The 14,677-nt window shown below is 35.7% G+C and overlaps 2 protein-coding genes and 2 pseudogenes across 2 annotated transcripts; 1 reads left to right on the top strand and 3 right to left on the bottom strand.

Annotated features, from left to right (window-relative positions):
* Positions 366-2,767, bottom strand: LOC104763989 (probable S-sulfocysteine synthase, chloroplastic). The gene is made up of 10 exons (XM_010487409.2): positions 2,374-2,767; positions 2,150-2,259; positions 2,005-2,062; positions 1,652-1,915; positions 1,376-1,565; positions 1,232-1,281; positions 1,081-1,140; positions 906-986; positions 651-825; positions 366-563 (listed from the first exon to the last, which is right to left on the bottom strand). Exons 1-9 carry the CDS (start codon positions 2,695-2,697, stop codon positions 739-741), a joined length of 1,224 nt encoding a protein of 407 aa, XP_010485711.1. The 5' UTR covers positions 2,698-2,767; the 3' UTR covers positions 366-563; positions 651-738.
* Positions 3,252-6,544, top strand: LOC104763990 (annotated as a pseudogene).
* On the bottom strand, positions 6,700-8,428 carry LOC104763991 (annotated as a pseudogene).
* On the bottom strand, positions 8,525-11,022 carry LOC104767315 (probable arabinosyltransferase ARAD1). Its single transcript, XM_010491358.2, has 4 exons — positions 10,189-11,022; positions 9,963-10,007; positions 9,335-9,625; positions 8,525-9,148 (listed from the first exon to the last, which is right to left on the bottom strand). Exons 1-4 carry the CDS (start codon positions 10,705-10,707, stop codon positions 8,636-8,638), a joined length of 1,368 nt encoding a protein of 455 aa, XP_010489660.1. The 5' UTR covers positions 10,708-11,022; the 3' UTR covers positions 8,525-8,635.

A 14,677-nucleotide genomic window follows, 5' to 3' on the forward strand; every position in this document is an offset into this window, starting at 1 on the left:
AGTCTTGTCCCCTTCGAGTGAGCTAGTGTCTCACTTTTCCAAATATGGACAATAAATATTCTCTGTCTCTTTGAGTCCTTGAGAAACATAGAGCTCTCTCTTTATTTTCCCACCAATTATTTTGACTATTTTTATTCGACTTGAGAAATGGACTTCAAACTAAGATGGCAAATTGGACCAACAGCCCACAAGTAGGCCTCATCCTAATTTGACTATGTTTGTAAACTTATAAGAAGAACTTCGTATTTTTTTTGTTATCATCAAAGGCAAAAAAAATTTGAATTCTAACTCTTTTACACCACCATATAGGCACATACTTGCTCACCGATCGATTTCGTAGGTCGGTGAGGTTCTCCAATCTTGGATGAGTTAATTTCTATATATATTCAACCATACACTTCTGTGACATATGAGTGAGAAGAAGAAGAAGATTAGGGTAACAAATGTCTCTAATTTTCTATACATTCACAAAATCTTAGAAAGAAAGAAAGAACAGTTTGATCTCGAGACATGTTTCTCTCTCAATTTACGTGTGAGCTCTAACCTCACGGCATTCTCAAAACCTGTAAAGGTGTTGGCTTGTAAGATAAACGCACGAAGTTAAACTTTTGAGTCAAGAAAAAGGAAAAAAAAAAACTTTTGATATTTACCTCTCTTTTCGATATTGCAGAGAGAGATTTGTTGTTTACAATCTCCCAAAGGACCAAACTTGAGGGGGGATTTTTCTAATTGCTGCTACTAATATCTCATCTCTTGGATCTCTTTGTGGATGGAACTAAACAGAGCTGTTGTGATATACCGCTCGCCATGGCTCGGAAACAGAACCTAATTTTTACGAAGTCTATTAAGAGCTAAAGAACCACTAACTGTGAATTAACTAGAAAAGAAATCTTGTGCTTTCTCACCGTGATAAGTTTTCCAGCATTCTCTGCTCTTTTAGCCAAGCTGATTGCTGCTACTGCAGCGGCTCCAGATGAAATCCCAACCTAACACGTATATAGATTCCGCAAAAAGTATAAACACAATGTTATGTATAGGATAAACGCAAGCACACAAGAAGAGGTTGTTTTGTATATATACCAGCAATCCTTCCTCTAAAGCTAGTCTTCTGGCCATCTCAATCGCTTCCCCGTTGCTAACCTATTGTTTTCTTGACATGATCTTTTGTTATATTGTTGCAATTGATGTATCGTTTGAATTGTTGACTATATGATGTGCAAGTATTGCTTACCTTAAACACTTCATCAAGTAATTTAACATCCAAGATTCCTGGCAAGTAACCTGCAAAAATCGTTTAGTAGAGAGTTTTGTAAGAAAAAAGCCAATTTAAAAAAGTATTGATTTTTGAAGAGATGAAGCCTCAATTGCTCCTTACCAGGATTGTCTCCAGAGATCACACTTCTTTCAGATGGTTCAACACCAACTACCTTAATATCCTTGTTCATCATCTTTAAGAAACTTCCAGTGCCTGTTACTGTACCACCAGTTCCAATCCCGGCAACGAATATATCAACATTACCCATTGTGTCTTCCCAGATTTCTGGTCCTGTAGTTTCAAAGTGGATCTTACCAAACAAAACATCTTATCAGGTTAGGCCACACAACAAAGAATCTCAAACAAAAGAGTAAAAAAGCCTGGTAAGTTCTTTACCTTTGTATTTGCAGGATTGTCGAATTGCTGAAACATATACGCGTTCTTTGTCTTGAGAGCAATCTCTTTAGCTTTATCCACAGCTCCTTTGAGTCCCTTCTCTGGATTCGTAAGCACAATCTCTGCTCCCAGTGCACGTAAAAGCATCCTTCTTTCAACATTTATAGAAGCTGGCATTGTCACTATAAGCTTATAACCTTTAGCTGCAGCCACAAAAGCAATCCCGAGACCAGTGTTTCCGGTTGTTGGTTCTACTAACACAGTCTGCTTTGATGATACTATCGAATTAGCAAATCTACAATCTTGCAACACAGAACATCAAAATAACAATGAAAAACAAGAAGTGTAATCACCTTCCTAGGACTTATAGCTCCACTGTCTTCTGCCTCGTTGATCATGCTCAAACCAATCCTGCAGTTAAGGAGTCATTATAAAGTCAAACTTTAATCTAAGAATGTTCAATGCACAAGATTGAGAGGACGAAGTATCAATTCAGACCTATCCTTGACGCTTCTACAAGGCTCCATTGATTCAAGCTTTGCAGCAACGTCAGCCAAACATCCATCAGTGACTCTATTGAGATACACCATTGGTGTGCTTCCAATTAACTACACAAAACCACAAATCGAATCCTAAATTATAAAACTTTTATCAAAAAATCTAATCTTTTTCATAAAGAACTCATTAGCTTAGTAAAAAAATTGAATCTTTTTTGAACTTACTTGAGTGACATCTTCAGCAATGTTGACTGTTTCTGACTCGTCAATGTCTGACTCTTTGATTTCATCTTCAGTAACAACCGGCGGAGGTGGAGGAGGTTTACGTTTGGTTTTGGATTTCGATTTCGTCCCTGTCGAGGACTTCTCGGAGATAGCGCCGACGACGAAGGAAGATACCGGAGCTCTGACCGTGTGAGATGATAAAGATTCACGGTTAAAGGCAAAGAGTGAAGGTTTCGAAGAGCTGAAACGGTGTAGTTTTGAGTTTACTATACAGAACGGATTCTGAGGAAGAAAAAGACGGAACGAAGGAGACGAAAGTGCCATTGTTTCGTCGCCGGTGAGGTTTAAGGGATTAGGTTTCTGTTGTTGTGTATTAATTTTTTTATCACTATGAAGAAAAAAAAAAAAAAATAGATAAAGAGGGTGACGAATCGGATAAAAGAACCAATTATTTTTTATTTAGATAAATATTTGTTTTTAAATTAAAAAATAAAGAATGACAATATATTTCTTAATCTTATGTCGGTCCAACTAAACTGTTATAAATAGTTAAAACAGGACATCTGTAAATGCAAAACATACAATTTTTTTTTCATGAAAATAAACCCTTTTTTACATTGTAAAAATAAAATCCATTTAAAAGGTAAATAAACTCTTTTTTCAAATAAATTTCTATTTATTTTAATTCACAATTTGATTAGTGGGACATTAACGTTGTTTCTTTCTTCTACCCAAATTATCAATTAGCTAACAAGACAAGGCTATCGAAATTAAATGGTTAGATACAAGATAATATATTTTTTTTAGTCATTTAATAATGTCACACATGTCGCTCACACCTTGCTTTAAATCTTCGTCTCGAAGTATCGATGAACCAAACAAAAATAATCTTTTTAAAAAATTCTTGTTTGTGATCTCTCTATCTCTCGAGAGAGTGGGAGACTATAAATAATGGAACACGATGAGCACGTTAACCATTTAAAAATACTATGGCATTCAAAGCTATTCTCTTTCTAGGTTTACTTCTCGCCGTGGTAGCTTCTCCGATCACCGTCAATGGTGGATCAGTGTGTCCTCAGAGTTCCACGTTTGGTCGAGGTAGCTTTCCCGATGGTTTCTTGTTCGGTGCTGCCACTTCTGCTTTCCAGGTATGTCTAATTTTGGATTTACACATTGCTCATTCCTCCGATTGACTATTTTTTTTTACTCCGGCGAGCTTTGATTGAATTGTTCCCAGTAAATCTGGCTTTTTTACAAATATAATCAGCTCTAGTAGTAGTAGCTTTGTAAGTACGATTAACAAAGTTTAAAATCTCAAATCCAGTTTAAATAGATCAAACTTGCTATCTTTAGACTTAAGTGAAAGGGGAAAACTTGAAAGTTTTATCCTTTAATCCAATTTAAAGGCAGTTACTTGTCATGAATTCTCGTCTAAGGTTTAAGAAACTGAAGCTGTATTGACCACATTGGTCATTTTCAAGTCTCTTACTTTAATGATTTAGACCTAAGCTTGTTTCTTTGTCAAGGGTTTATAGTCAGTGAGTGCTCTTGATGCTTCAGTTTCATGACTCTGATCAAAATTTTGTTTCTAATTTTGCTTGTATAGCATGAAGGTGCACCAGAAGAAGGAGGCCGAGGTTCAAGCATTTGGGACTCGTTTACTCTTAAACATTCAGGTTTTTTCCTCTTCTTCTAACTAGTCAGAAGATTATTAAACTGAGTCACTGTTATGATTTTAGAACTCAATCTGGTTCTAAGATTAAAGTCATAGTTATGTTATTTAAATCTGCAGATAGAAACAATAACCTTGATGGGAGGCTGGGAGTTGATTTCTATCATCATTATAAGGTATATATATGTTCTACGAGCAGTCCCTTCTCCCTGAAGATGAGCTTAAGTGTGTAACTTAGCAAAGCTTTATCTAATCTTATCTACCTTTTTTGAAAATGTTGCAGGAAGATGTTCAACTATTAAAAAAACTGAACATGGATGCCTTTAGGTTCTCTATTTCTTGGTCAAGGATTTTTCCCCGTAAGACAAATTTAATTTCTTTGGTTAATGATTCTCTTGCAATTTGATGCACTTCTCTAATAACTTTGTTGCTTCTTGAAAACTATCAGATGGGAAAAAGGACAAGGGAGTGAATGAAGCTGGAGTTAAATTCTACAATAACCTTATCAACGAGCTCATTGCAAATGGTTACTATATCTTCTGTCACGTTATCATTTCATATCAAATTTCTTTTTTTCCTTACATACGTTGCTTAAAATCGCACTCGTGATTGAGTTTTGCAGGTGTAAAGCCTATGGTTACATTGTTTCAGTGGGATGTACCTCAGGCTCTCGAAGATGAATATGGTGGTTTCTTGAGCGACCATATTTTGTAAGTCTTTAAAGCCAAGTATTGATCTGTGTTATATCAGTTCTGTTTCCTATCTTTTTGAAGGTAGTTAATATCTTCTGAAACTTGTATATAGGGAGGACTTCCGGGAATTTACGAAGTTTGCCTTCAACGAATATGGTGACAGAGTGAAGCATTGGGTTACTATAAACGAGCCTTATGAATTTAGTCGTGGTGGATATGAGACTGGAGAGAAAGCACCAGGAAGATGTTCTAAATATGTCAATGAGAAGTGTGTTGCTGGCAAGTCTGGACATGAAGTTTACACCGTTAGTCACAATCTGCTGTTGGCTCATGCCGAAGCTGTGGAAGAATTCAGGAAATGTGGAAAGGTATAATCTTTAGAACCTATACATATTATATGCGTTTGAATTTAATTTTGGTTAATCTAACCTATGGATTTCAATATAAATAGTGCAAAGGTGGGAAGATTGGAATTGTTCAAAGTCCAATGTGGTTCGAGCCTTATGATAAGAAATCCAGCTCAAATGCTCCAGAGGAGATAGTGAAGAGAGCAATGGACTTCACTCTAGGCTGGTGAGTAGTCTTCAAGAAATATTGTTTAAGCACTCTTGTTAGCTTAGCGTTCTGAGTGTGGAGTCTTGCTATTTGCTTGCAGGCATATGGAACCAATAACACATGGAGAATACCCTCAGATCATGAAAGATATTGTTGGTGCTCGATTACCATCGTTTACGCCTGAGCAGAAGGAGAAACTGAAGGGTTCTTACGATTTTGTTGGTATCAATTACTTCACTTCTGCGTTTGTTGCTCATGTGGACAATGTTGATCCAGAGAAACAGAGTTGGGAAGCTGATTCGGGCTTGCAGTTACATTGTATGTTCTAACTTCTAACCATTACAGTTTGCTTATTTCTGTGATAATACTTATCTTCCTCTCTAATCTTTTTTCGATTACTTGCAGCAAGTAACTCAGATGGGTTCAAGATTGGTTCTCAGGTATTGATATTGTCATTGACACCAATATTTATCTTTGTTTTAAACGATTTGAGCTTTTCCTAAGTCTCTTTCTTATGTAATGCTTCAGCCGGCAAGTGCAAAGTATCCAGTTTGCGCAGACGGGCTAAGAAAAGTTTTGAAATACATCAAAGAGAACTATAATGACCCAGAAATCATAGTCACTGGAAATGGTAAGTCATTGGCCTTGTTACTCTCTGCTTAAAAATTCACTCAGACCTCCTAAGCAAGAAAAAAATTTCATTGCATTTGCAGGGTATAAGGAGACGCTTGAAGAGAAAGTGTACTTCCTGATGCACTCAGTGATAGTAACAGGAAGTATTATCATATGAGACATCTCATGGCTTTACTCGGAGCAGTCTGGTGAGTTACATTTCACGGTTCCAAAAAGACTCTGTTTCTAACTCTCTAGTTGGAGGATTTGGTGATATAACTTTTTTTTTTGCGTTTATGCAGCGAGGACAAGGTTAATGTTAAAGGTTACTTTGTGTGGTCACTTGTGGATGGACTAGAGTGGGAAGACGGATACAAGACGAGGTCTGGACTGTACTATGTAGACTATGGACAAAATTTGGGACGGCATGAGAAACAATCTGCCAAGTGGCTCTCCAAGCTCCTTGAGAAAGGAGCGATTGAGTCAAAGATGGAGTCGGAATCAAGGAAAGAGTTGTGAATGATATGAGAATAAGTAACCTTTTTCATGACTCTGCTTAACCGATCATCAAATGTAATGTTTGTTTTTATATTATAAAGAGTGTAAGCCCGACGATCTATGTAATTTATATATAATAATAAAGAAGGAACTTTTTTCTTAATGATCAAGTCATCCGTTTAGTAACATGGTTGAGTAATAAACATTTGACATTTTATTAACATTTTTGAAGTACATTCAATTGCTAATTGACAGTTGGAACTGAAACTAGATTCATTACATTTCTATATATCTACCTCAGAATTTGAAAACTTTCTTCTTCTTCCCTTCCTTATCATGCATTTTCCTCTTCCTAGTGTTGTGCTGCACGTGCTCCACGACCATGTCACTCAAGTCCACTGGCTTATTGCGCAATTTCTCCTCTTCTCTTGCCTCCTCATACTTGGCAGGTAAAACATTTTCCATAGCATCCAGCTCTTGTGGCTGTAAACTGATATCCACTCTGTCTGTCTTCTGCCCTCTCAGCAAATCAACCCTTTTGGCTCCTCCCGTCTTGTCTTTGAGTACCACTAGTCTTAATAACGTACGTGTGTGAGGTTCCCAACACTGTTCCAGGAGCAACACTCTCACCCTTTTCTTCCAGAACCTGGTACAGAGGCCTATCGTCGGGTTCCTTTTTCTGATCCTTACGAAGTTCAATTGCATCCGGTGTCTCAATACCAGTAGGAGTGCTCGACAATGTATCAACAGATTCGGTGCCGTCGTCTGCTAGTTCCTCTTCATCCATCTCCTCTTCTTGTTCCTCTTCTTCCTCCTCCTCTTCTTCTTCCTCTTCTTCCTCTAGATCACCCCAGTGCTTGCTCTTATCAATAGGCTCCTCCTCATAGTTAGGTTGATCTTGTTGATTGACACCAAAGACATCTCCATACAATGGACGCCCAGATTCATCAACAGGAGGTTTTCCCCAGCCACCAGTATGAGAACCAAAGCTAGCTCCAAGTGGAATAGGGGCATTCAAACCAGGAATTTTCAGATGTGGGTAAGAAGGGGGAGGACCATATCTCTGCATATAAATTAGCCAAGGGGGAGGGGCGCCTTCAGGCATACCAAGAGCTTCTTTTAAATCATGTGATAAAAGCCCTCCTGGCTTCATCTCCCTCATCAGTTTAACGTCCTCAAATTCTTTCCCTTCAAAATACAAATCGCCTAAAGCTGACAGCTTAGGCTTCGTTTGGTATATGAAAAATGCATCATGGAGGACCTGGTAGTCAATGTCCATTTTTCCCATCTTTGGTTGCATTCGCTCCCGTTGCTTTTGCTTCAACTTTTTTTTACCATCAATGTAAGCCTGTCTAATTTTCTCTATTCCGGTTGCAGCGATGAAATCAGGAAGATGAAATGGTTGTTGCTTCTCAATACCACGCTTTCCCTGCAAATATTTCCTCTTCTGGGACCAATGTCTTGGAACAGCAACTGTATTCCGACAAGACTTCAAGAACACCAACAACTTTGGATCTGCTGAAGTTGCGTCCCAGACCTCAACGACATCAGCCCTAGCGGAAACTTGCTTCAGCTCAGCAATCTTCATCCTCCGTTGAAGCTTTTTCTTCTTATTAGACATGCCTTTCTCTCTCAGGTGGTTATCCTCCTGCTCTTCCTCGTCTGAGTCTGAGTTAACCTTCTTCTTTACATCCTCTTTCTCCTCAGAGGCAAGAGTTTCCCGGAAGTTGAACTTCTCAAAGATCTCCTTAAACTCATCATCGTTAAAACCATCTTCAAATTCAGCCTTCTCTGGAACATACTCTATCACAATCTCCTCAGAAACCTGTTTCTGCGGATCCGCATTCTCGTTGGAATCAGAAGCACCAGAAACGTCTTTTTCATCTACATCGGCCTGAGATGCTTTATTGTTCTTCTTCTGCTTCCTCCTGCGAGATTTCTTCGAGGAAACGATGGTGTTGCCGTTGGTAACAACGCTATTCTCGTGTGCGACGGTTGAATCGGCAGTCATATTGGGGCCAAGTATCAAGAAACGGTGATGCGAAAGAGAATGCGGATCATAATGTTACACTCTCTTATATATATAGAGAATGCGGATAAGAGATTTCCTAAACTGAGATAATGTAAATGTAAATTATATATTTAGATAAATGTAAATATTCCTAAACTATATATATTCTAAATTAACATATTCTTGGGTTTGTCAAATTCCCAAAATCTCATTAGGAAAACCCTAAAAAGGCCTTTGAAACCTTTGAAACCTATGAACCTTCATCTTCACGAAAGGGGCTTTCCTCGCAACAGCTTTCCAAATCATCTGAACTGCATCATCTCCGTTGTTATCCTTGGACGGGAAACGCAAATCGAAATACTTCTCAACTTCCTTCAACCGTTTCCACATCTTATTATACTCTTCTCTACCAATGCTCCTCACAAGACCCATCAGAAACCCTTTCTTTAAAGCGTCGGATGATCGGACAAAGAGACAGAACTCGTTGTAGTTGAGAACATCCTCGTATGGTAACTCAATGTCGTCGCTGATAATCACGGGAATACAATGACTAGCTATGGCGTCGAAGAGGCGGTTGGACGACGGAGTATCCCCTGCGATGTTGAGACAGAACTTGGACGATCTCATTCCATCTCCAGCTTTAGTTATGCCGTGATTTCGTACGTTACCGAAAGAGAAGTGGACGCCTTTTTCTTCTTTTAGAAGGTAGTATAGCTCTTGCCTCACGAGTCCACCCTACATGATTGTAACTCAAGTTACTGTAGTACAGTCTAAAACTCTAAACCCACTAAATTAACGGATATATCAACTTAATGAGATTGTGAAAATCTATGGGAACTTAGCTAGAATTTCAAACTCCATATATAAAAATAAGATAATGAGCTATCGTGTAACATAAGCAAGCAAAGTACTACTACTCACAGCTTTGCGGTAGATGGCTCCTTGGAAGTAGAGCAAGATCGGACGGTCATCAAATCCCGACGTGTCATTAACGTACGATGGAACAAGGTGTTTGTATGGAGCCACAATGTCTTTCTCAACATTAGCGACACGTGGCGAGTATCTACCAAAGTCAGCGACCACAAACATCGCCGGATATAGCTTATGCCTTGCGGTGGACATACTATTGGGATGGTGCGCCATTATCACATGATCCTTCCCTCCTGAGATCTTCCACTCTTTTTGAGACGTTACATATCTCACCAATTTGTCCTATCAATAAATTCAGATCCATGTCAAGTTATATTATCTGAAGATTATTATAACACTTACGTTACATGTTANATACCCAAAAGATTTATTTTTATCATTACTCAAAAAAAAAAAGAAAAAAAAAATATTTATTTGTCAATATTAATATAGTTTTAGTTTAGTAAAAACGAGTAATATTTCCGGGATCACTGATCTTGAAAGGAATAGTAAAAAAAGTTTTGTGTGAAAAATTAGATAATTAATGGCTTAATGGTAGTCAGAAAANTACGAAAATGTTAAGAATTAAACTTTTTAAGGAAAGAAAACAAAAGGTGTAAAATATTTGGATTTGATTTACCTGTAACTCTCTGTCTTGGCTCTTCTTCTGCTTTTGGTTAACNCAGTAAAAAAAATTATGTTATTGGGCCACGAAATTTATAGCATTTTTTTAGGTGAATATTAAAGACACATAGTGTGTAATCGTTTTCTTAACTATTTTATAGCTTTTTTAGTAGTATAAAAAAATTTCTTAAGTGACTTCCTGGTTATTCATATAGATAACGTAACGTCTGTANGTGAGGAACATTGAATCTTATATCAGGCCACACGACGTCGTTGTTTCTCTCTGGCTTCCAACCTAATAACCCAAAGTGAAACTCTGGACTCATGTCATACATGTAGACTTTCAATGGCGTCGGAGAAGGAGAAACATTCTTCTCGATGCATTGGAGGGTTTTGGCTCTGTTTTCATTGATGAATGACTCTGTTTTTGTCGCTCCTCTGTTTTCATTTTTGGTTTCCTCTGTTTCCGCACCTTCTCTGTTTTGGGGATTTGGCAAGAAGGCGTTGTTGTTCTGAGGAGAACTGTTTGAGTTCTTGATGATGATGAGAGGTGCATCTGTGGGTTCTGATACTGAGATGTAGTCGAGAACTCGGTTAGGGTTTGTGGAAGAAAAGATTAAGAACCAAGATGCGACGGTGAGGATCGATATCAGCAAGAAAATTATAGGTTTACGAGTGATGATTACTGCGAGAAAACGTGAGTTTGATCTCTCAACCATCTCTGAGAAACTAAAAGAAGAGATTGGAGAAAAGGAAATCATATATATCAAGAATCTGAATTTACGATGAACAGATTCATAGAAGAAGAAGAAGAAGAAAGATCGTGTAAGATTCAAAAACCCAGGAGATATTTCTGTAACTAGGTTTTAGGGATTAGGAGAATTTTCCCGAGAAAGTGACGAAGTTGAGACTTGTGAGAGTGATAAGAAAATTGTGAGGGGGTAGATGAGAAACGATGAAAACGCCCAAAGGGAGAAGAAGAAGAAACAAGACAACAACACGCTCTTTTACTCTTTTTCTCTCTCTATCTCGCTTGTGAAGGAAGAAACTGAGTCGTCGTCGTTGATCTTTAGACGCGGGGCGATAAAGAAACGATCTTAGAATTTGTTATACATACCCAAAAGATTTATTTTTATCATTACTCAAAAAAAAAAAGAAAAAAAAAATATTTATTTGTCAATATTAATATAGTTTTAGTTTAGTAAAAACGAGTAATATTTCCGGGATCACTGATCTTGAAAGGAATAGTAAAAAAAGTTTTGTGTGAAAAATTAGATAATTAATGGCTTAATGGTAGTCAGAAAATGGTCAAAACGTTATGATTGTTTAAATGGAATTTATCAAATTTTGACTCAAGATAAGAGTTTAATAAATATTGTAAAGTAAAAAAAATTATGTTATTGGGCCACGAAATTTATAGCATTTTTTTAGGTGAATATTAAAGACACATAGTGTGTAATCGTTTTCTTAACTATTTTATAGCTTTTTTAGTAGTATAAAAAAATTTCTTAAGTGACTTCCTGGTTATTCATATAGATAACGTAACGTCTGTAGTTTACTTATGAATAATTAATCCCTTGTATAAATGTAGATACTTCAATTAATTAACATAAAAAATACATTTATATGAAAAGTCCATATAATTATGTAAACTAAATGTGCAAATCACATCGTCGGTTGGTCTGTCAACGTTTACGTGGGATGAAACCTGACAACTCAATAAATTTAATTTTAACAATGTTGCGTGTGTGTGACCTAATCAAATCCCATAAGCACAANTGAGGGGGTAGATGAGAAACGATGAAAACGCCCAAAGGGAGAAGAAGAAGAAACAAGACAACAACACGCTCTTTTACTCTTTTTCTCTCTCTATCTCGCTTGTGAAGGAAGAAACTGAGTCGTCGTCGTTGATCTTTAGACGCGGGGCGATAAAGAAACGATCTTAGAATTTGTTATACATACCCAAAAGATTTATTTTTATCATTACTCAAAAAAAAAAAGAAAAAAAAAATATTTATTTGTCAATATTAATATAGTTTTAGTTTAGTAAAAACGAGTAATATTTCCGGGATCACTGATCTTGAAAGGAATAGTAAAAAAAGTTTTGTGTGAAAAATTAGATAATTAATGGCTTAATGGTAGTCAGAAAATGGTCAAAACGTTATGATTGTTTAAATGGAATTTATCAAATTTTGACTCAAGATAAGAGTTTAATAAATATTGTAAAGTAAAAAAAATTATGTTATTGGGCCACGAAATTTATAGCATTTTTTTAGGTGAATATTAAAGACACATAGTGTGTAATCGTTTTCTTAACTATTTTATAGCTTTTTTAGTAGTATAAAAAAATTTCTTAAGTGACTTCCTGGTTATTCATATAGATAACGTAACGTCTGTAGTTTACTTATGAATAATTAATCCCTTGTATAAATGTAGATACTTCAATTAATTAACATAAAAAATACATTTATATGAAAAGTCCATATAATTATGTAAACTAAATGTGCAAATCACATCGTCGGTTGGTCTGTCAACGTTTACGTGGGATGAAACCTGACAACTCAATAAATTTAATTTTAACAATGTTGCGTGTGTGTGACCTAATCAAATCCCATAAGCACAAGTTTTTGAGAACCGACGTTGTGAAATTCTCAAGCACTTCCAAAGTAAAAACAGATCTGATTATTTGATGAGTTGCCACGTCTTTTACACGGCCCACAATATAGCAAAGCCCACAATCATTTGGATTACATTACTTTGGGCCAACAGCAAAAGCTCATGTAACCCCCTTTCAAAATCATGACTTTTTTCTAGTCTTCTTCTTTTGTAAATTACTAAATTCCAAACTAACGAGGTTTGTAGGCTAAAAGCTGATAATAATATTTTTTTTTTTTTAAAGTCTAATCAGACTTGCTGATCATTCAATGTGATCATATTAGTTGTTTAAGTTTATAAGGTTATCATAAAATAAAAAGCCCTAGAGAAAGACAGAAAGTCCAACACAATGAGCGAGGAAAGGAAACTTAATGTTATTGTAAAATTCACTTATCATCATCAATAGTCACCATTTCATCACAATTCACTTTTTCTACACAGTGGTAATTAAAATCACTTTGCCTAGCTATAAATTAAACCTACTCGAAAAAGGAAAAATTTTAACACAAAAAAAAACCAAAAAAGATAATGGCGGACAAAATTGCTTCCATCGTCGCGCAAATTAGTTCAATTCAGAAAGATCAGGTGACGAAAGCATTGGTCAAAGAAGAAGCATCACCGATATTCTTTCATACTGATGCACAAATCGATCAGGCTCACAATGCGGTTTCCTTAGTACAGGGTCACACTTTGCTGATCACTAATAATAACTTGGCGACAGTCCAAGCGATTCGTGCTTTGAACCCGAATGTCCACATCGTCGGGGTCACCATCGCTTTCAGTCTTCAAGAGTTTGCCGAACAGAGCATTGCATTCACAGCGCGGATCAATGTGATCATATTGTTTAATTGGTTATCATACAAAAAACCCTAGAGAAAGTCCAACACATGAGAAGAAAGGAAACTTAACATTATTGAAAATTTATTAAGCAAATTAAAAGGAAAGTAAAAGCAAAAGGAAAGTAGAAAAAAAAAAAAAAGTAGAAGATCTGCCGTTGCTCCAACCATCCGGCGGACCCTGACCGTTTGATCTAATATTACATGGATTTTGTTTTTGGGCAAAACAAATATTTTACTTTTCAACACATGGAATCTTTCTCTCTGACTTAACAAAGAGCTTGATCAGTATTTATTTTTTTTTTCCTTTCAACCTAACTCAAGTTATTAATTAATGTGGTACAGGGAATATCTTATTATATAAAGTTTGTTTTACTTAATAAATATTGATTTTAAATATTTTTGAAGAAAAAAAATCAAAATAATATAAAAAGGATACTTTAAAAATCATGAATTTCTAATAAGAAATCAAATTTAATTAAACAAAATAACTAAAATCTAAAAATACTACAACATAATTAAATTAAAATATTAAAAAAAAAACAATAAACAAATATTGATAGTCAGTAGATTTCCTTTTTACAATAGGTTTAGAACTTTTACTTTTTAATGTTTTAGTAAATTTAGAATTGACAACATCTTATTGAGACAAGTAACACGTGTCACGATCTTATTAATGAGTAATTTTGACATCAAGCTTTATATAATAAGATATATTAATACATAATTAATCCTATCAACTTATGATACATGTATCATGTTGTGAAATCTATAATTACAACAATTATGACTTATATATATATATATATATATTTTGTTCTTTTGTAGATTTACAACAACATGTGTCGTACAATCACAATTTATTACTTAGATTTCATAAATAACATTCCAGAGGAAAATGCACCTAAGATCAAATCTATATAACACTTCACATATATATATATATATATATATATATATATATATATCTACAATTTAATACTTAGATTTGATATAAATACACACATATTTATATATACACTTCACATAATATACATATATACATTCTCTTTAAGAAATATATATATATATGGGCAAATGTCATGAAAACCCACTTTCTCCTAAAGTATTGTCACAAAAACCCACTTTCCACTCATGGTATACTTTCCCAAGTTTTTTGCTTATGTGTCCACTTTCCTTTTACATTTTTGCCCTTACTAACAACTTACCTCTCTTTCTCTCCTTCTTTTCTCTCTTTTTC

The sequence above is a fragment of the Camelina sativa genome, chromosome 19 (assembly GCF_000633955.1).
Source record: "Camelina sativa cultivar DH55 chromosome 19, Cs, whole genome shotgun sequence".
Taxonomy (NCBI): Eukaryota; Viridiplantae; Streptophyta; class Magnoliopsida; order Brassicales; family Brassicaceae; genus Camelina; species Camelina sativa.

Excerpts from the sequence above, each read along its gene's own strand:
- LOC104763989 (XM_010487409.2), bottom strand. The coding sequence starts at position 2,697 with ATGGCACTTTCGTCTCCTTCGTTCCGTCTTTTTCTTCCTCAGAATCCG. Across the intron at positions 2,063-2,149 it reads TGTAGAAGCGTCAAGGATAG|GATTGGTTTGAGCATGATCA; the intron begins GTCTGAATTGAT and ends CCTTAACTGCAG. Across the intron at positions 1,282-1,375 it reads GATCTCTGGAGACAATCCTG|GTTACTTGCCAGGAATCTTG; the intron begins GTAAGGAGCAAT and ends CGATTTTTGCAG.